The sequence below is a fragment of the Apteryx mantelli genome, chromosome 30 (genome assembly GCF_036417845.1).
Source record: "Apteryx mantelli isolate bAptMan1 chromosome 30, bAptMan1.hap1, whole genome shotgun sequence".
Classification (NCBI taxonomy): domain Eukaryota; kingdom Metazoa; phylum Chordata; class Aves; order Apterygiformes; family Apterygidae; genus Apteryx; species Apteryx mantelli.
In genome coordinates, this window is record NC_090007.1 from 4323457 (window position 1) to 4346030 (window position 22574).

Here is a 22574-nt window from a genome sequence, read left to right on the forward strand (position 1 = left end):
GTACTAGAGGGCACCAGGAAGGCCTCCAAAGACTAACTGGATGGATAGCATTTGCATCTTGAAGGGAAGAAAAAAATATATATACACACACATATAATGAAGCTATACAGAGACAATGGGAAGAGCCAGTTTGAGAACATCTGCCCTTAGAGGTAATAGATACCAATTAACAACATGCTGTGACTTCCACTACCCCACACATACAAACCATTGGCAATGGCAGGGTTGCTAATGCTAATATCAATTACAGCACTTTGGATCTGGTAACTTACTGGCTCCAAAGCCAAAGTTATGTCCCCACCTTATCCTACAATCGGGTTTGAAACAGAACTTTACACACACAATATGATTTGGCAATCTTTATATCCACAATACATAATAACCATGCACAAAATCAAGTGATGTATATATTTACAAAGTGAATTGCACTTAACTGAACAGGAACCAGGATTAAAAGCAAATGAAAGGAATCTCTCTTCTGGGTTGCATAAAGGTCCAGTGCTATTTATAGCCTACAGAGCCTGACAGACAACACTACTGCACATTATCTGACCATTTTAAAATAAGAATTGCTGTTATTTACTGAAACAGTGCAGCCCTGGAGATGCTATTCTTCATGGAAACATTCTAATAATCACCATTCAAACTGAATTTTCTGCAGTATCACCATATCCAGAGTCTAAAAGTCAAAAGAACCCAGCCTCAGCCCTGACACATTGTATCTTAAAGGATAGTTAAGTCTTCACCTCTAATTGCCTCATTTTCCTTATTCACAATTCAGGCCCCTACCTTTAATACTGTTTTTTCTTAATATTTTATGAAGGAAAAGAGCCTCCCTAAGTGCTTGAATCACTTCATTAATATCTTTTTTTTTCTACACAGATCAGAACCTCTAAGCAAATTCTACCTTCATGCTCGGAATGGAAACTTATCAACCAAACACCCCACAAACAGATCACAACTTTTGGAACCGTACAGCATGCAGGAATCAAAGCATCAGGAAGTCAAAATACCTACTGTACATTTTTCCAAGCTGATCAAATTGCTTTTGGTGAGTGACCTGCTTAAACAAAAGGCACAGACTAATCCTAAGCATCGTGGTATGTCCAGCTGAGAGAGCTCTCTCCTGTTAGCACAAAAGTCAGCAGCCTTTCCACATACTGTGGGGTCATTAGAAGTGATCTAGCAAAATAATGTAACAGCACCCAAGCTGGGGATCTTAGGATGCAGCAGTCATCCTACTGCTGCTAACCTGGCCAAAGTGCTGAGGAGCGGCCGCAGTGGGAAGAAGGGAAAATAGTTTTTTCCTTCTACCACATTTTGATGGTCCTCTGAGGCACACGCAAGTCTCTTCAATAAAGTACCAAGCAGCCTCAGCAGACACCCATCAATTGCTGTTTTATATTTACACAGTCACAGTGCTTTAAAACTTTCCTATGATCTAAGTTCTCTTGTCCTGTGTGGGCTAGAGGAGAGCTCTCGGGTGGTTCCAAACTTCTTCCTTAGCTCACCTAGTCACAGAAGCAGTTTGTAAGCACCTCACTCAACTGGAAAAAAAAGTTAAATTGAGACAGTCTCTCCAGGGAGTTTATTTAACCAGATTACCTGTTTGTGTGCTCAGCAGCAATTCCCTTTTATGTGTTAATTCTGCCCTCTCTCCTCCCCATAATTAACAGGTCAATTAGCAGAAAATATACCTGGCTTCTGCATTGGTGGATCTAATTTAAATATCAGCAGGGGTCTTCAACTAAGATTTATTATGTTACTGACACAGGGTAGTAAGCAACAATTTTTAGTGTTACCTTTCAAAACTTAGGAAAGTTATCCTCAATATTTGAGTGAAGTAAGTATAGCACATATTTTTCTTTCACAGGCAGCTTTCTAGTCATCATTCTGCCCTCAAGCCTCTTGCAACACACTGAAGAGAGAACTGGAGCTTTATGTTCCTGACACTTACATTTTGAGATATGGAGCCAGCTAAATCACAACATCAAGCAGTCCAGGTGAGGTTACATTTAACTCCGTTGCTTCCACATCAGGAAAACATGGTAAACAGTGTGGCCTATCAGAGGACTTTGCTCTGAATGTTAGACAGCTCTTAAATATTTCCTCAGGATTCCTCCGAGTCTTCCCTGCACAATTTTAGTAGCCATCACCAGCAGTGGTTTTGGTCATAGCTATAGCTTCTGTTAAGTATACAGTGCTTTCAGCAGGACACAACAATATTCAAAGATTAAAGGCATTTTTCCCCTGTTTGTGCACAGGAATGCAGTTTTCCCAGGAAAAAAACTGTCCACTGTCCTTTTTTGGCACTGTTATCCCTGTGCTTAGTCTAGGCAAAATCATCTCAGACCCACAGAAGGAGGCTGCTTCTCTAACTGCCAGGAGAGCAGCAAAGCAATCTGAGAAAGAGTCAATACCTATTCTAATAAACTGACTGACCATGGCAGATAAAACCCCCACTTAGCATACAGTGCTCACAAAACCTCTGCGTGTGAACACATGTGGGCACACACGTATACCCACACGCTCCCCACATCCTAAGTGGGCCAGTCCATGGCGAGACAAAAAGGTCTGCAGCAAAAGACAGCAGGCCTTCCACGCCTATCACCGAACAGTTTTTCAGAAACACCTCAACCGTCCTGGCACGAAGAGTATGGGTCTAAGCCCCACAACTCCACAGAGCCACCTGCTCTAAGGCAGCTTTGGTCAATGCACAGTGAAGCTGTACAGGGTCTCTTCAATACCCATCTAATCTAACCGCGCTTAAGGCCAAGGCATGAACCTTTCATTGTGACTCTGAGGCAAAGTTTAGACCTCTCCACAAAGTCAAAGACTAAAAAAAATTCCTTTTAATAGACCAGGAACTAACTAAACTACTTCTCAGCTTCTTATACCAGGTCAGATCAATCCTAGCCACCAGCAGAGAAGAAGGTGGCACAGAAAGTTCATGTTAAGAACAGGATTTGCAGAGTAAATGCATTAAGTCACCCTGGATTAATAAGTCTTAACTGCATGATTCTTCCTCACACTACCCCAACCCATTTCTCTATAAAAAGTTTTGTTCAAAATTAAGATTCAGGAGCCTAGCTCCTTCAGTGACTACTTGTTCTTGAAGGAAATATTTTCAATATATCAGCATTTCCGCTCTCTCTGATGCTGTGCTCACTTGCCACCCTTCTAAGTACTGACCACATATCACATCCTGGTCTAGGACCACCAAAAAGGAGAAGTTTCCAGGTCCCACTTGCTGCACCTTCTCTCAACAGGATGCTATTAATTTAAGTATCAGGTGCTGAAAGTGCTTCCAATACTGTGGCTCCCTCAGGACAGAACCCTGTGATGCCCAAGAGGAATTCAAATTGTCGTTCAATGGTATTAGGCTGCAAGCATGCACTCCTTTACCTTGAGCCTATCCTCTGAACAAAAATGGAAATGCTAAGCACTACGTGTGCCCTTAGCTTTGAACTATAGCCCTCAAGGTGCATACAGTATGAAATTAAAGGCATTGGTCTGGAAATCTTGCAAAAGAAAAGCCAGAGTTAACCGCCCTTAGTTTTATTACATAACCAGACACAAAACAGTTGAGACTGAAATGTCAGATTTCCCCTTCAAGCACAATTTACAGTTTCATATTTGCTTTGTATCAGAAAAGAAAATCAACTCACTAACATGCAGATAGTATTAATCAAGTGAGGCACAGTCTCAGGATTTGGAAGAATACAGAGCAAAAATTCACTGCAAATTGCTTCACTAGCCTTCAGAGAGCAGCAGATGGTCTCCAGCTCTTCCTCGAGATAGTTCCACCCAGTATTTGCCTCATCATAACATTCAGTGTTTACTGGAGGGATGCAAGAGTGTAAAGAGAGTGAATAACAAAAAGCCATCATCATAGAGGATTTTCACAAGCTAGCAAGAGACTGACTACACAAAGTTGTGATAACATTCTTCCCATTCAGCAAAACATTATAGCAGTTAGCCCTACTGATGACAAATCTGTTACATCAGGTGAAGTACAATCATTTGAGATTTACAGTCTGCAATTCAGTAAAACAGGATAAGAGGGAAGCAACAGGTTAGTAGTAAGTGAAATCTTAATATGCATTTTAGTAGAGGTCAAGAAGATTATGCACAAGATCAATAGTGAAAGATCATGAAAAGAAAGTACAAGATGCTATGGTTCTGCAGAAGTTTTACAAAATGTATAAAGTATTGTGTTTCTCTACAACAACCAAAACCCTTACAAGTGCAGGTATATACATGACATGAAAATATTGCTTCACTCACTCAAACAGGGGTAGGAGGGATCTAGAGAAAAAAGCAGCATGCAAAAAAATTCTGGAACTAGAGAAGATCCTGCTTTCAGACACTGATCTACAGTACAAAATGAGCCTACTTGTACAGGTTGCAGAAGGTTTTTGAAATCAATATGCTGGCACTTACTGTACAATAACGTTAACTGATTAACATAAGCCATGAATAAATATTAAGCCACTTCATAAGGCCTGCACAAGCAGCACAGGCAATCATGGTGGCAGAGAAAGCAATGCAGACGTACTTCATTGTTCCCAAATAAAACAAGAATAGAGAAAAGATTTCCCAAGCAGGAAACAGTAAACTACACAGCCAGACTAACTGTATTAAGGGTAATTACATAATAAGTAATGTTATTTTCAACAGCTTTCTTATGTGTGTGCAACCACTAAAAACCTCACTGTGAGACTTATCAGGACAGAGAACAGAGCATTTGGCAGGACAGCTATTTTCTTTTAACTTCTCCCCCATGCTTAGAGACACAAGAGAAAATCTGACTATGAGAGGAAAAAACCTTGTAACCTACATGTAGTTTTCTTCAACTGTTATAATCAAGTCCCCATGGTTTCTCTCCCAGGAGAAAAAAAGAAAAACAAAAAAAACATTTGAGGAGAGTGCTTCATGGGATAATATCCAGCAGCAGATGTTCCAACACAAACATGTCTATCAGATCAGTGCCTATATTTCAAGCCCAAAAGTCATCACATTCAAGGGGATTTCAGAGGCAGGGGAATGTTAGCCCTACAATTAAAGCTCTAAGATGAAAGGAGGGGCTTGGGGATGGGGTAAAGGAGGAAAGAGGGAGTCACTGAATCACAGGAGATAAAGAAGTGCACACAAGTTTCTAAATGAAGCACAGACGAAGTGAGGGGCACAAAAGTCATCTACAGGAGGTCACAGGTTCTGACAGCACTGGAGTTTGTTGGATTTCTGTCCATCGGTGGTTGGTGGGACGCTGATGTCGACTACATTGTTGCCAGGAGACTCATCGTGTGCAGATCGATCTGCAATCTGCTTCTGCGAAACAATGCGGTAGATTTCTGAAATGAGAACACACTCGTTAGAGCACAGACGGGCATTTTCTCCAATAGAGGATGTGCAAATCTCAGAGCAGGCTGTCAAAGAGACAGGTAGAACCCAGGATGGAGGAGATTTAACATAACTGGAGAGCTGTTAAAGGGAATCTGGTCTGACCAGCTGTGGAACGTAACAGTTGGCCAGCTTACCAGCTCTGTAATGGATATTCTCTCTCTGTCCTGGAAAAGTTATTAAGACAAGATTCTTTACTGCCTTTCACAACAGCTCTTCCTATAATGTTCTATTCAACAACTCCATGAACATGGGTATTGTTAAAAGGGTTTTTTTTAAAAACAAGAAAGGAGCAGGAATGCTCATTTCTCAAAGAGGGAATCATCATATTTTGGATAAAACAGAGCAGCATTTCTAGAAACACCAATCAACAGGATGCTTGCAAAATATCATCACACAGCAGTGGTTTTCCAGCAGTATCTGTTTCACACTTTAGCTTCTGGCAAACTGTTACTACCAAACGACAGAAATGCTTATTCCTCTCTGTAACAAATCAGTTTTCCCACTTATGGCAGTAAAAAACCACATAGTTCCATAAAGCTCCATATTGATCCAACAATGCCTTTTCTGAGAGAATTAATTTCTTTGACCCATATTAATTCAAGCCTGAAAGCGCACAGATTGACAAAACTGCTGCAGAGAGACTGCCAGGTTAGAAGCTTTCAGAAATAAACCATTTCAGTTGCATGGTTAGCAGAAATAATTCAAGTTGAAATATTTTTAAATCACTTATTTCACTGAGTTTAAGCCTGTGTTCAACTTCCCTCCATTGTGAGACAGGAAAAGGGCAAGTACCTCCCTGGAAGTCTGCGGTAAATATTATGGTCACAATCATACAGCCACAGCCTCAAAACAGCAACAGCCAATGCCTTTATCAAGACTAAAAGTCACAGGAGATTGTTTATAGGGTTTTTTTGTTTTTGTTTTCGCTGTGTTTTGACCTCCATTTATTTATTTATTTTTGGAAGCCAAGCATGTTTACATTGGTTAAAATGAAAGCCTTTAACCCAATACTGATCTCTTCACCATTGACCATCTTCAGCCCTTTTAACAAAAAGATGAGGAGAGTTGTAGTGATATTGTCACATCCCCCTTCTTTCATGCTCAGTGGTGTATTTTAACACTAGTTGTTCAGAGTTACCACCAAGCCCTCCTTTCTTTGGGGTAGCATCCATTATTTCTGTTGTTGTTGTAAGTCTTTAGCAACTCCTTCAAACTGGTAGCCTGTAAAGAAACTCCTGGCCTGCTGCTCCCACTCTCTTCCCTCCTCCAAGTTCCTCATGCATTTCTCAAACTAACTGCTCTACACAGAACATTTTCTCAGGTTTCTTTTCCTGCCTTGGCAGGATGATTCTCCCTCAGCTAGTTACTTTAGAAACAGCTTTTTTAGGACTACTCAGTACCACTAGCTACATCCACACCGAATCTAAACTGGCCAGTCTTAGCATTCTTGTGAGCCCAGGATGCTGCTAAGAGGCAATATTTTGAGTTCAGTTTGCCCAAGCCTGACCTCAGCCTGAGTTCTGGCACCTTAAACACCTTATCTGTTACAGCAGACAGTATTGGCAGGTCTCTGCTAGAAGCATCTTAGGCCACCTTCTGCACCCAGGGTCGGTCACAGGACAACACTGCAAAGAAAGGCACGACTGATGGCGACTGCCGAACCACTCTGAGCACTAAACCCCCGATACCATCTCAAACTGCCAGGTAGGTTGCCTCAGATCCAGCCAAATGTCAGAGAGGCAGCGACTCTGGTCTCAAGGCTGCCCCTGAACATGAAGCCTGGACAGTCTTAGCTCAGGTTCCAGGCTCTCTTCTCTACAGCTTTGTCTCAGCACCAATATTCTCCAGGTGCTTCCTTCACTAGCAGCTCTAATAAACAATTCTAACCAAATCTTGCCAGGCAGCAGAATATAACCCATTCTTAGTCTGTGGGGCTTCTTATTACTTCTACAAGGAGCTTGTCTATCCTTTTTCTCCTGTCTGCCTCTTTTTGGTCATCTTCTTCTTCAAACGCAACACTGTTCTAATATCAATGGAGTTGGCCAACACCAGACCTTGTGATCCCAACGCACATCACTTATTTGCGCTGTCCCATATGCCTCTGCAAAAGAAACCTGACAGAGCCTGCCTTAAAGAAGCCACCATATTAAAACTCAACCCTTTTTTTTAGCAGTAGACTATCGTTTATATATAATCAGGAAAACAATAATACAAAGACAATTCTTTAGTCAGCATCCAATAAGCAACACACACCAGGCACTTCCTCATAATCAAGTGGTCCTAGAACAGAGGCTCATCCTTGTCTACCTGAAATCAATATCTGGTCACAATAAAGCTCAAAAGATGCTCATCTTGAGATGTGGTGGAAAATGAAGATCAGACACAACTTCACAAAGAAGTGTATGGGGGTGAGAATACAAAGACAGTTCATCTTTCTAGAATTCAGCTGTGGTAACAAATAGTAAGAAATTGGATTTTGCACTCTCCATGTTCATGATACAGCTCTTAAAGGGCTTTTAAAGAGAAAACAAACAAGCTGGTATATTGTATGGAGGTTTCCCCTCTTTAGGGCACTATTCAAATCTCATGGGAGAGCCAGAGGCAGAACAGTAATTCAACACCTGTTTGATAGCCCTTTTCATATTTATGTCACACTGAAATTTAGCAGTTCTTTACTAATTACCAATTACTTTATTTTAGGAACAGGAGACTATACTTTGAAACATCAACAGTCAACTTTCCTGTAGCATCAAACAGCATTTTTGACACTGGACCAACATAACAAGGGGACTAAGTGCTAAACTGCCCCTTATCTGTTGCAAAGAGGGGCTGGGATATCCCTCAGAACAGAATCCCTGACAGCATTACTATGGCAGGACATAGCAGAGTAGCATGAAGAGTCTCTAAACAGAGAGATAACTCAGGTTTATTGGAGTTTGTTAGCACTGACCCAGCACCAGTTCCACAAGCCCGTGCTGGTTTCATTCGAACACATTTTGGTGTTCCAGAGCCATTCCTCCCAGTACTCCGCTTCCAAGGATTAGCTCAGCCACAGAGCTACTCAAATGCAACAAGTCACCTCAGATTGGTGCCAAAATAATACAACCTCTGGAACACAGAGTGCTAGAGCACTCAGTGCTGACACACTCCAGCGCCTCATGCAAACTGAAGTCTAACTAATATTAGAGTAAGATTAGGCCAAACCCATTGGAAAAGTTATCCACCCCAACTGAAGTGACTACACAGAGATCAGCAGCGCTCATCTTAAACACCTCTTTTGCCATGACTGCACGATTCCCACTTTTACTGCCTGTAGTCTGCATATCTCCCAGCACATACCTTCACCATCTCAACCTAGTCCTTCCCTGTTCTCCTACCTCCTGACCATACAATTCATACTACTTCTTGGCCCACCTCACCCGCAAGGAAATGAGTAAGTTCCCCACGTGCTGCACTGTGCCTAGAACAGAGCTACACTTTCCCAGAGGACAAAGAAGCGCTAGGCTCAAATTTGCAAAACACCAGTTGTACATCCCCGCGAGTCTCCTAGCCAAAGTGCTTTTGCTACAACTTGGGCACGAAGAGAACTTGCTGGTGTACCCACGCTAATAAAGATTTACTGGTGAATCCTAGGCCTTATCTGCAGTAGGGTACTCCCTTGCTCCAGGGCCAAGAAAATACGTGCAGGCAACAGTCTCACCTTAAGGAGAGAAAACCCAAGTCCCATTAGGCAAGAGTCCAAAAGCAAGTAGTAGAATATTACTACACAGAATACATCTAATACTATAAGGCAGTGGACCTACTGCACGAGCCAAACAGCGTTCCCACACGTATGCGTCAAATCTGAAGCTGCAACTGGACAGCATACACTCAGCTGCATCTACACCAGTTAAACAGTCCTGAGGAATATTCTTGGGCAGTGGAAATCACTATCCCTGGCCTGGTTTTAGCTTGTGACCATTATCACTTTCCCAAACAATTCCTGGCACTGTTCAGGGACACTCCCAGAAGGCAGCCTGCATTCAGCTATGCTGTTGGTGTGTAATCATGCACAACCCTAGCAATCAACTCAGAGTAAGAGTTCAATAGTCTGGACAAAAGAATTACGTACCATTCTGCTTCAGTGCAAGAAAACACTCTGGCACATTTAACTTCCTGATATGGGTATGCCTTCGCTGCCTAGGTTTTGTGCAGGTACAGAACTACTAGTACGCTTTGGATAATGTTATTGCAATAGCTTGAATTTAAGGAGCAGAAAGACTAGAACGTCTCCTGATTTTGGTGCACAGAGGTGGGTTGTGTCCGGGGGTGGTGGTGGCGATGGATGGAGAGGAAACAGGGGGAGAGAAGGGGAAGACAAAGGTAAGACTAGAAGACTTGCAAACAAACTATCGTTCCCAACATTCACTTCCAAAACAGTTTAGATAGCTGCAAAATGTGCCCATGAAGGAGGTTTAGAACCCCAGTGCGTCACTTGAATCCATAACAAACCATACCTGTAAGGATGTTCTTGAAGGCTTCTTCTACATTTGTTGAATCCAGAGCAGAAGTTTCAATAAAAGATAAGTTATTTTTTTCTGTAATAAATAACAAGTGGTTCAGTTAAGAACTTCAATAGCACTTTATTTTTAGGTTTTCACCTTTACTTTTAAGCCAAACTGGTTAGTGCCTGGTATAGTTTGGGGGGTTTTTTTCTCCCCCCATTATACCATGAACAAATTTGTGCACCGTTTATTTAGCTAATAGCCTTTCAGCAGCATCACCTTCGGCCACTGCCTCACCACAGTGTGAAAACATCTCCCTCACTGCAGTCCTTATTCAGTCAAGCAACACATTTCCCCAGCCCTGCACAATATTCTTCTCATCAGGCTACAGCTCACTGGTCAAAGTACCTTGAGCAAGAGCACAGGCTGAAGCATGTTGGCTGCCACAGGAGTCACAAGCCTTCTCCGCATCCCAAAACAGATCTACAACTTTCTGATCAGGTCCCACCTCCAAATTACAATAAACCCCCTGGTAATACAGTCTATATTTTTTCTTGCCCCTTACAATGCAAAAGATTTTTTTTTTTTTTAAACTATTGTCATGAATACCTGAACGTCACACCTAGAATGGTACAGTACAGTACAGACATAGGTGAGTTTCAGTCACAGAGGTTACACTGCAACACCTTTACCACCACTAGATATTTATACCAGTCTTGATAGGAAGCTGGGGGGGGGAAGGTGTCAAAGCAGAAGACCAAAGTAATATCCTATCTAGAGTGTCTACTAACTTGTTTCAATACTCTTGTATAGATTTCACCTCACATTCAACTGTGTACTCGTGCAGTTTAGCAGCTTTACTAAGCACAGTAGGTGCTTAACAGCAGACTTCAGAAAACATGTTTCAGCAAGCCCTACTAATACTCCTAGAAGGATTTTTAAAAAGCTATACATTTAAATTCAAGCTCCGAGCTTGATAGCCCCACTACAGTGAGCCGAAATTCCTTAGGGGTATAAGGGGAAGATAGTATTTGACCAGTCCTCTGCAAGCTCTTGAAGACAGAGAAATAATACAGTGACAGAAGCTCACATAACCAACTGGATTTCTCCCAACAACTGATAACCTAAGTCTGATGATCACTGCATTTGAATGAAACTAGCTGACATTACTACGTGCATTAGTGCTGTGGAGCAGAATCTACACTAAGACAAGACTCAGTATTCATTTGCTGCTCTCCATATTGATACAGCTCTCAGTAGAACTAGGCCTTGACAAAGGAAGGACATGTTGTGTTGTGATGTTGTATACTGAGATTGGATTGAATAAACTCAAAAGGAGAATTTTAAATCCTCTCCACAGCCAGAAGTTCAGTTCTTTTTAAGTGAAAGAGTTATTTTTCAAAGCTTCCAGTGCACATTAGAATCCCTTTGAATTTGTTTTTCCACAAATGCTTTCTCCTCTAAATGTTGCTTACCGTTTCTAGCCTGGCTAGAGGAAGTGTTTACGCTTCAGATATCAGGCAGCTCAAGGACAGTGTTTCAAAAACATGTACTACAAATAGATTTTTAAAAAAAATGCTATTCATAAGCCAAGATATTTTCAATTAAAAAAAAAGAAATCTTAAATACTTTTATTAGGGCCAAGATAAAACTTGAGGTGAAAGTTCAGCCCTGGACAGCAGTAGCATGAGTTCACTCTGCACTACCTGTGATTAAGTTCAGAAAGCACCAGTCCAGAACATACTCTCTACAAACCTGCAAAAGCCCGGGCCTCATCGGTGGGAACAGCTCTCAGATGGCGGAGATCACTCTTATTACCCACCAGCATGATGACAATGTTGTTGTCTGCATGATCTCTAAGCTCCTTTAGCCAACGCTCCACATTCTCGTAGGTGAGGTGTTTGGCAATGTCATAGACAAGAAGGGCCCCAACAGCACCACGGTAATATCTGAAACCATATTAGGTACATTTCTTATCGAGAGCTCTGTCCAACAGTTACACCAAAAAACTTGATATCTGGTTCTTCTACACTGTTTGCTACTAAAAGAAGTTAAAAACAGCACCCTCCCTGACCTTTGGAAAAAGTTGTGCTGATACAAATACTGTTTTTAAAAAAAAAACAGCCATTCCTTAAAAAACACAAGTTCCAACTGCTGGGGTTTTTCTGATGGCATCTCTAGAAAACAGAATTTTATTTAACAAAATGCTGACAAACATGGAAGCTGCGACTTTAGTCTGCTAAAATGGTGTGCAAGAAATCTCACAATGCCTTTCAGAATCAGTATTGCCAGAAGGTTTTTGTGAAGTTTGTAACTTATCTTTCCATTAGAAGAAGCAGTTTTGTTAATTGTCAGCATTTGTTGTTCACTTTCAAATAACTCCTGTCCCTCTTAAAAAAAAGATGGGGACTCTGGGCTATTTGACACTTATCCACAAGCTCATAATCTGAGAACAGAGTTTGCTCCCTCAGTGCAGGCTTGGGCCAATTTCAACTCAAGCTGAGGGCTCAGGACTGCACAAGCCAATCTACATCAGCACTGATTGGATCTCCATATTTCTCCTCTATGCAATCCCACCATTTCTCCTCTGTTCCACCAGCACTTGTCCAAGATGTCATTGAGCCAATTCAGGGCACCAAGTCAGGGGGAAGGAAAAAAAACCCACATATTTTACCGCTGGTTGGTCTTCTGCTGCCTTAGCAAGGTGAACTGGCCTACCAGCGTGTCCAGCAAGAGCTTGTGCCAGCATACAGGAGAAGCAGGATCACAGGACTACAGATGCATCAATTCTCATCAGCTAAGTCTGTTGTTGAACTAGACTCAGCCGGTAGTTTTTTTACTAAGCTTTTGTAACAGTGAGAAGAATTTAAGGGTCACAAAATGTTCTGAAAAACAAGCCAACTATTATGAAAAAGATGCATTTTAAAATTGTCACTTACCGCTGCTTCTCTCTTTGATTTTGCATTCTTTCCCCTACAGATTTTTCCCTTTGGACTCTACCCTCTTCTATTTTTCTCCCATCTGTTCTGCCTTACCATTATCTCATTTTCTGTGTGTGTGTGTGTACACATATACACACACACACACACACATATATATACATACATATATTTTACATCAAAAAAAGTACCCCAACCTGAAGTTTAATACAAATAGCTCAATCTGTGCATGATTCAGGAACAGCTTTACACCTTTAGAAACCGATATACATCTGTAACACTAGAAAATTTCAGCTTGCTAATCAGAACATGGTCTGGATAACTAGGCCTACCAGTAGCTTCTCCCCTCTCCCCCCCCCCCCAATACTTATGCATACTACCTGCAAAAAACAGATACAACCAGAGGTTACATCTTAAAAACACCACCTGGATTAACAAGCTGCTGTACTCGAAAGCTTCAACACCACTGTCCTAAATAGGGACATGCCCAGCGCTGCAGATTCAGCATTTTCAGGGTTGTCTTCCTATTTACTAGATGTATAGGGTGCGTTCTTGGACGTAATTTTCAGCACTACAACTAACTCGAGCTCTTTTGAGATTTCAGGTGAACCTGTGGCTGCAGAATGTCCTAAAAATACCCACAACCTCAAGCTTGAGGGGGCAATGAAGACCAGAAGCCACTTCAACTGTGTTAAGCTACCATGCCTAGACTGGAACATGATATAATAGAACACCCGACTTCCATCAGGAGTGGCACTCAATCCACTTGATGAAGACAGCACATTCAAGACAGGTGGAAAAAAAATAAAAATAAAAATCCCAGATCACAAGATTCAAGCAATTTCCTAGGCTTTTGATTTAAGCTATCATTTTTCTACAATAGTATCACTGCAATCTAAAAGTTATTTTCATTATATTAATCAAGCAACACAAAATTATTTGCTCTATTATGATGTAGATCGACACTGAAGTCTCTCCAAATGATTTTGTCATGCATCCCAATTAAGTCTCATTGACTTTCTACCTGTGAATTTATCTAAAGGATCTTTGCTAAAGTTCTACTATTAGTCTGAGAAAAAACACAGTACTCACGCTGAGGTAATGGCACGGTATCGTTCCTGTCCTGCAGTATCCCAGATCTGTGCTTTTATCGTCTTCCCATCCACCTGGATGCTCCTGGTGGCAAATTCCACCCCAATGGTGCTCTTACTTTCCAGATTGAACTCATTGCGTGTGAAGCGTGACAGAAGATTACTCTTTCCAACTCCAGAGTCTCCAATCAACACAACTGAAAGAAAACACATTACTTTCAAAATTAATTCTTCACCTGAGCATTTATATAGAGCACTGGTGTTTCCTGGCTGCTATGTTTGCTTGCAGGAAGGACCCAGAGGAGCTGCACAGCCAAATATAAGAGAAAGCTATGCTGACATCACCTCAGATCTTACCCCTCGCTTGCTTGCTTCCCCCCAAACAGCCCCAAAGCCTTTAGTTGCTAGCAGCTGTTCAGTTCCTTAAAGATGGACATGAGAAATAGCTACAGCAACCATCAACAGCTAAACATTGCTGGGGAGGAACCAAGCCACCATCAGTGATTAGAGGTAGCTAGATGTCCCCCCGCATACTCAACATCTTGCAAAAGAAGGCTGCAACCCACATTGTGAGAAACACTGCAGTCAAGAACTTGCCAACAGGCTACCCCCGTCTGACGAGAGCCCGTGTACACTGTAAATCTCTTCAATTTTCATTGAAAACCCCACTAAGTAAACAGGAACTCGCATTCCCTGTTGGGGTCACACAATGTGTTTTATTTTGGTAATTTAATTCATAAACTTGTTCACAAAAACGGCAAGGCCAACACAGGAGGCCATACGACACTACAAACAAGGTCTGAAACAACAACAAAAAAAATCCGCTGAGCAAAATGAGTTCTAGTAGGGAGTAAAGGATGAGTTAAAAAAAATCTCTGCTTCCACACCAGGCGTTGCCATGTTAACAGAGAAAAACATTAGTGCAGAAGAGATTTTTAGCGTACAAAACCCAGCTTTACTGAAAAGAACTGTGAAAGTAAGAGGAACGCCGTGTAGTAGAAGTTCCCCGCATGCTGAAGTTGAAGCTCACTGCTGATCCCCATTCCCACCTCTCTTCCCTTTCCGTTCTAGCAGGCTGCTTCACCACAGTCCAGCCGTGCGAGACTGGGCTTTGGGTGAGCCCTTCTCATCAACGACTCCAAGAACAAGACGTGTCATACTAGGTTCTTTACTGTGCTGGTAAAGAGACTATGCACGCTTTCTTAAATCCCTGTATCACTGATTAGAGCAAGCAATAATTAAATGGAAACAAGACTAAAAGCAATTAGGCCAACCTCCCTTTGTCTCAGGGAATAGCATATAATATACGACTTCAGGTATTCAAGCTAACAGCATCCCAGCTTGAGCAGAAGGAAAAAAGGCATTCTCAGTGATGTTTCTTTAACCTTGGGAATATTTTCTATTTCTGTTCAAAATACTCATTTGTTGATCTCTCTCATTAATACGATCTGCTTTTTCTATAGCAAAGCAGGGATGGGCATGTAGCAAAAGGTATTCCTCATCCCTCTGAAACGGATTATAGAACGCTCTTCTAATTACACACTTTCAGAATTAGCTCGGCAGCGTTCTCCCAGGGCCACGGATCATGCTAGTCATTTAATGTTATTAAAGCTCTTTTATGCTCAGGCCATTGTTCACAATGCGGCTTTGGCAGCACGCTGCTGCAGCTCCCATACCTCCCCACCCTCGGCAGCCCATTCCCACACTTCCACTGCTGCCCTCGGCTGTGCTGCTGCGACAGCTCCCGTGCTGTACTGGGGGACTGCTGAAATGCTCGGAACGCACCCACCAGCGTTTCCTCCGGCTGACAGCACAGATAGACCAACAATTATACTAGCACAGCTGAAACAGTCAAAATGCAACAGAGGCAGGAGCAGGCAGCCAGCGGATTGTGGCAAGGTGCCACAACTCCCCACCCGGGATAGCTTAAACCAGCTCCTCAGTGCTCTGGCTTCACTGGAAAACAGCCTAAACTATTTTTCAGGGCATGAAAACAGATATAGGAAAAAGATTTTATAATTGGTTTTAATGCTAAGATTTTGTTAGGTTTCTCCCCCCTCTCCGGACAAACAATATCTCATCCCTACCATCACTAATTCCACAGGGCATTCCAACAATGGACCACAGGTCACCCGTTTTGTACGGAAACCAGCAGGCTTGCAGTAGGCTGCACCGCACAACAAATTCCTGACCATAACTAAAAGAAGGTAAGAATATTACTTACACAAGCTTGATTGTAAAAAACCTTGAAGCTTTCAACTGTTTCCAAAGGGAGTCACCTGCTAATGAAGCTGTGGCTCAGGAAAGCAGAGCCGTCTCTCCAGATCATACCAATCTTCTAACCTTTGCCATTCTAAAGTTATTAGTTTCATGCATAAACTGTGCAAATGACTCCTGGGTCCTTAACTCCATCTGCTGCAGGAAGAAAATTCAGGAGGTCTTGCACTACCTTCATCACCTGCCTCTTGCAAGCTGGCTACGTTCAAAGCACTGGACTCCCCTTTATCATGCTATTCACCATTTAACAGTGCTTCTAAGAAAGCGTTTTTGAGAAGTTAGTGAATGCAGGAGTACAGAAGAAAGGCAACCAGATCCAAATGAAGTAACAAAATGGAGTTTTATCCTACCCTATAATCTCCAAGTGCTTCCTGTCATTTCTCAATCTTGAGCATTAAACAAGTATTTTCTCTTTCAGGATAGAGGAATATGCAAAGACTAGGGGCCCAGGTGTAGACAGGACCCAGATACCTTTATTTTCTATGGGAATTCAGCATGAAGATAGCAATAAGATTTTGGACCAAAGCGATTAGATCTTGGGAAAGTTCTTAAATTTGGGAACAGGCCACTAGATAGTGCTGACTGTTTACCTGCAGAATTCTTGACAGAGTTGAAAAGAAAGCCCCAAATCTAGTGTAAGAGCACGAATACTCCTTAAACCCATTTCATTAGAATATCTGAAATCACACTCTTTACATGGCCTTTAAGCCCACATTGATAATGGAAAGGTGCACTGGTTTTAACTTGGAAATTATTTGAGCCAAACTTAGGAGCACAAAGCATCATCTGATGTCTAAGTACATAAGCAAGCCATGCTTAGAGTCTAGTTTACACCCTGAATTGCAGTGCTGCTCCTGAAATCTTTCCTGGCTTTGATCTCCCCTCTGCTGCTCTACACCAGTTCGCTGGTTACCATTCACCACGTTAATGGTTTTCAGTTGGAGGACAGGTAAAGATGCTGGTCCATTAACATCGCTAAGTAATCAGTGTGGCCCCCGCACTTCGTCAGGCCCCATGAAAAACAGACTTACATCCCACTACCCAGACAACCTGCTTCATACTTCGGGATCCTGGTACAAAGTAAATGAAAGAGAATTAAAATCAAGTGCAATGAACTGTTGATAAAAAAAATAATAATTAAAACATCAAGTTTATTGTATAATTTTAAATACATAAACTGGCAAAAGTATATTATTTTGAATAATCAATAGGATTAAGACTCTTTTCAGCAGAGACCACATAAGCAGAGATTGTTATAAATATTAATCACATAAGGTTGCCAGATATTGATGAATAATATGACATGCATGTGCTTTTATTAAGCACCTCCTTTGTTATGCTCAAGTTTTAGTTAGAGCAGTCTAAATTTCCATAAAGGTAAAAGAGCGAGCTTTTTCTGTGGTTGGTTTTTTTTTTGCCCCTTTTCATGAGCCAGTACATCTGCACATTCTCAAATTTAATTTTTAAAACAAACATCTATAATAGCTAATCATCTTGAGAAGAAAATTAATGTGGAAATCACATTTTAATAGGTACAAGACGTCCAATAATTTACCAAATATTAAAAGGTCATATATTCAATTCCAGATGCAACCCATTCAAAACAGTTAAAAGTTCCTGCTTTTTAACCTTACAAACAGCATTACTAATTTGGGAACAGACAGATCCCTAAACCATTGGATTTGCTTGGGTGACATCTCTGAAATGCATCTACAACACAATCCTCACAATTTAACTATTCTGTGCAACTTTGCACACAGAATCCAGCTTGTTCTCCCAAAGGTTGCCTCATTTTGTTAACAAATAACATTTTGTTTTGGTCAATAAAATAAGCAGTTCTGACTGTAGAGATGCATACATAAGAGAGGGAAATTGGTAATAAAGATAAAGAGCAGCTAGTTCAGCAGAACAGCTTGACTATAACCACACTCACATCCCCAGAGTACCACCAAACCTTAAATTAGTTTTGGCCTACTGTGTGCTAGGGACCTGATAAGCCAATAATATATATGCATTTTTCGTAGAGCCCTATTAAAATGGCCAGTCCTACAAACACAAGATGAGCGATGACATGAATAGTCATTCTTTTGTGTGAACAGTAAGAACAGTGTGCCAACTACAAACATAAATTGTTGCTACAACCTCCTCAGCCATTTTCACCCCAAACAGTTTTTTTAAACACTGTAATTCACATTAAAGAGGCTAACAATAAATGGGGCTCTTTGTCTTTTAAAAAAAATGTTCATGAAGTTGATCAATATCATTGCTGCTAAAAAAAAAAAAAGTTACAGAAGCAATTCCAGATCTTCCACTACCTAAAAAGCTAAAAATTGTGACTGTAAAGCCATACTGGATTCAATCATAGATATCCTAATAATATTTCAATGCAACTATGCAAATTTCTTTAACAAGCTGCAACTGTAAAATAAATAAATAAATAAATAAAACCAGAGTCCAACAACATTTCCCTTGGGAATGGGCGGGTAGGGAAAATGGTCAAAACTTAAAGTCAACTTCAGACATAAGAAAATGAAAATAATCCTTCCTGGAATGCAACCCTCCTCCACCATTATTTCTACCTCTGTCCACTACATGCAGAAGAGAGAATTCAAAAGCCATTTACATAGATAAGACTGGGCTATAGTCAATCTCTGACATTACTTTTTTTCATTATGTTAATTCCCCTTGATATTTAATTCCATTATTGAAGGGGGAAGAAGGAAAAGGAAGGGGAATTGGTCCTATTCATTTTTCTTATTACAGCAGAGACATGATCCCACTTGATCCCACTTATATTCATTATTTTCTGTCTGGTCCCCCAAAAGCCTGGAAGGAAGGAAAGAAAGATGACCAGACAGTATAAAAACAAAACAAAAAAACTGTCCTAAGATGACTATCTCTACCCAAAGGACACACAGAAAAGGACAATCCTCTCCTCCTTTTTTCATTAAATAAAGTAAGAGAAAGTATGCCAAGTTACTTTGCAGTATCAATACAACAGCATGGTTCCTGCCTAAATAGCTTTAAGTCAACTTTCACTCTAGATAAAACTAAAATTGCATTTCAAAGCAGCATAAATATTTTTAAAGACGAATGCAGCTTTGCCTACCTAATTGAGTGTTTACAGAAAGAAAAAAGAAACAATTTGGGGGGGGGGGCTTTCAAGTTCTCAGTTATTACACGCTTGGGGAATAGATGGTGGAATGACTTCAGAAGGAAACTGGTTTCAGACCCAGACAGCTCAGCATATTTTTGAGGCTAGACCCTCTGCTTCACAGGTAGAGAAGAAATAAAGATTTTTGCCTGCTGTCTGGAAGACTGCAAAATGAATACCCCAGATAGGCAAAGACATCCATACTGATTATGAAAAATAATCAATAATCAAAAATATGCAGTAAACCCTTTCCAACAGATGAGTAACTGCTCTTTGCTTTCATCAATAACCAAATGTGGATTTGCTGCTGCCCTTGTCAGGGGTCACATATGCACAGCATGTACCAGCTCTGAACTCCAGGGAGGTTTTAATCACAGCAAGCACACGCACGCACACACACAGACACACACCCCTCCAATTTCAGTGTCTTGCACGCTCAGACACAGCAATATTAAACTTGCCTTTTGTAATAGTGACTGGATCTAAGGATTTCAGCCACGCTACCACAGGAGACCAAGTGTAAAACAAGTTGGACAACATGAGGGTTATCATTTTAAAGCCACCTGCACTCTCCCTATAGGCCACAAAGGCACAGCTGTGGCACGCTTCAGGGAAAAGGTCAGCCCGAGCATCTTCACAAGTGCAGAACATCAACCTTTAAGCACAATAAAAAACCTGAGCCAGCACAAAAAGTCACTGTAGGTCTCCAAAGGTGATGCAAACAACAAAAAACACAACGGATTTCAGAAGAACATTAATTTCATACCCTCAGTATTTATTTTCTCAGACAATTCCGGCATGCAGCTGTTGAACAACCAGGAACTTCACAAGTATCAGGACAGAAGTAGTAAAATAACTCCAGGCAAACCAAAACTAATACTTTCTACATTACGCTTCATTTTTTTTTAAGTTATTAACCATCGGTCAGCAGCTTCCGAAGAAGTTCTGTATTTACCCTCTAGTTTATTCGACTCTGGCTGCACCAGGGTAATTTTGGGTCACTCCACACACGCGATAACGCTGGTCTGGAGCAGCCCAGTTGCCGCTTCAGCCTCGGGACCCAAACGCGGCGCTTCTCCCCCCTCCCCAGCTCCCCGCGGGGAACCCGCCCGCCGCGCGCGCTCCAAGCACGGAGCCGAGCCGGGGCGGCACGAGCACCCCGCGGCTCGGCCCCCGCGGCCCTACGGCGGGCGGCGCATCCCTCGCGCGCCCCGGGAGCGACGGCAGCCCGGGGCCCAGCCGGGCCCCGCCGCCGGGAGGGGGGCGGAGGGGGGGGGGGGAGCGGGCCCCGCCCGCCAGGCCGCCCGCGCACAAAGGCGGCGCCGGCCGCGGCGCCCCCCGCCCCCCCCCCCTCCCGGCGGGCCGGGCCGGGCCGCGGGGCAGCGCCCACCGGCCTGGCAGGGGCGCGCGCGGCCTGGCGGGGCCGGGCCGGGCCCAGGCGCCGGCGCGGGGCCCGCGGAGGGGGCGGCGCGGTCCCGGGCGCGGCCCCGCCGCCGGGCCCCCGCGCGCGGCGGCGGCGGTACCTTTGAAGAGGTAGTCGTACTCGTCGTCGCGGGTGCCCATGGCGATGGCGGCGCCGATCCTCTCGCTGCCAGGCACCGACTCGCTGCCCACCCGAGGGAGGGGGAGCGCCGCTCCCGCCGCCGCCTATCAGCGCCCGCCAGAGCCCGCAAGAGGCGGGCGGCGCGCGAGAACAACCAACCGCGCCCAATAGGCGGCGGGCGCGCCTCTGACTGGCGGGCGGGGATCTCCAATCGGACGAGGGCAGCTGGGGAGGGGCGGTGCTTGGGTGCCCGAGGCCGGGACCCTGCGAGGCGAGGCGTGGCCGGGGCGGAGAGGGGCGGGGCCTGGCTCGGGAGGGGGCGGGGCCTCGGCGCGTTGCGGGGATGCGCAGCGCCGAGCACCCGGCAGGCCGCAGTGCGCGGCGGCGGCCGCAGTGCCCGGGTCTGCCACTGTGCCGGGCCCGGGTGTGAGGGAGCCAGGGGGCAGGTGGCCCAGGACACATCTGCTGATTTGCTGGCCACTATCGCCCAGCCGTCTGTGTCTGCGTGCGGGACAGCAGCCGACACTCCCTTTCAGTGGGGTCTGGGTGGCCAACGTGACCCCCTAATTGGGGCGAAATGGCCCAAGTGAGCTTTGCCGCTTCATGGAGTCAGGAGTCAGCACACAACGCACCCGCGTGGTGGCCAGCGTGTCTCCGGCTACCTCAAGTCGACGTCCTTGGTGCCATTACAGCCTTGCCTGGCCCCTTCCCCTCTCCCAGCCCCGCTCCCACGCTCGGTCCCTTTCTCAGAGTCGCAGGTTTCTGGGCCCCGGATCGGAAAAGAGACACAGCACAGGGAGTCTGCGGCTTTATCACCGCTATTAATCCCCAGCCCAGCTGGGAGCTTCCGCAGCACGGAGACAAGAGGAGGATGAGAGGAAGGAAAAGGGCACGGAGGGAAAAGCGAGGGGGGGGGGGGCCTTCCTTTCAGCGACAACACTGCTTCCCAGAGCAATGTTTGCCAGAAGAGTCTCCGATTTGGGTTGCATCCCGACCGGGGTGAAGCGGGTGGGAGCACCGGCTCTGTGTTTAAGGGAAGCAGGCAGAGCGGAGCGCCGGGTCTCCCCCGCAGACGCTCGCCCTCGCAGGGGCTACTCAGGACGAGGGGAAGGAGCAGTCGCCCCCGGCTGCCCGGCTCAGCCCGGCCACCGCCGCGGCACCCACACTGTCCCCCTCCGCCTGCTGCTCCATCCCCGCCGGGGCTTCGGAGGAGACGAGGACTCGTCCCGGCTCGGGCCCCATCTGCGACCTGCTGCTGTTTTCCTCTCCTAAAACCGCCCCCCACGCGATGACCAAATGCAGTTCAGCGCCGCTCCATCCTTCGCTCTGTGGCTTTGCCCTTCTCCTTGGGCTCTTCTCTTCTCCAAAGGCTCCTCTGCCCCGAACGGTGCTCAGCACAGCAGGGCCCTCCTGGAGTCTTAGGCATTTCTGCACTAAATGCAATCAGAAAGAGCTGTTCTGGCAAAAAATGTCCCGTGTGGTGACACAACTTGTTCTAGGAAAACATTTCCCTTTTTTTCCTGGCATGGCTTAAGGCAATTTCCTGAGCTGAATAAGTGATAACAGCGAGAGGACGTTTTGCCGCTTGGGGAGTAGCAGCGGCTGCCCGCAGAGTTTGCTGCCGTGTCGGGCCCGAGCAGGATGCTTTTTCGCATTTCTGGCAGGGTAGCTATGCCGCTT

General features: G+C 44.1%; 1 protein-coding gene across 1 annotated transcript; it reads right to left on the reverse strand.

Annotated features, from left to right (window-relative positions):
* Positions 1 to 344: 344 nt before the first annotated feature.
* RAB11B (RAB11B, member RAS oncogene family) lies at positions 345 to 20992 on the reverse strand. Its single transcript, XM_067313037.1, has 5 exons — positions 20875 to 20992; positions 13922 to 14117; positions 11646 to 11839; positions 9903 to 9983; positions 345 to 5354 (listed from the first exon to the last, which is right to left on the reverse strand). The coding sequence occupies exons 1-5, from the start codon at positions 20912 to 20914 to the stop codon at positions 5209 to 5211; spliced, it is 657 nt and encodes a 218-aa protein (XP_067169138.1). The 5' UTR covers positions 20915 to 20992; the 3' UTR covers positions 345 to 5208.
* Between the last annotated feature and the right edge of the window lie 1582 nt (positions 20993 to 22574).

Bases quoted from the DNA above. Each gene is read 5' to 3' on its own strand.
- RAB11B (XM_067313037.1), bottom strand. From the start codon at position 20,914: ATGGGCACCCGCGACGACGAGTACGACTACCTCTTCAAAG. The intron at 11,840-13,921 runs GTGAGTACTGTG...ATATGGTTTCAG, and splicing joins TACCGTGCCATTACCTCAGC to ATATTACCGTGGTGCTGTTG. The intron at 5,355-9,902 runs GTATGGTTTGTT...TTCTCATTTCAG, and splicing joins CTTCAAGAACATCCTTACAG to AAATCTACCGCATTGTTTCG.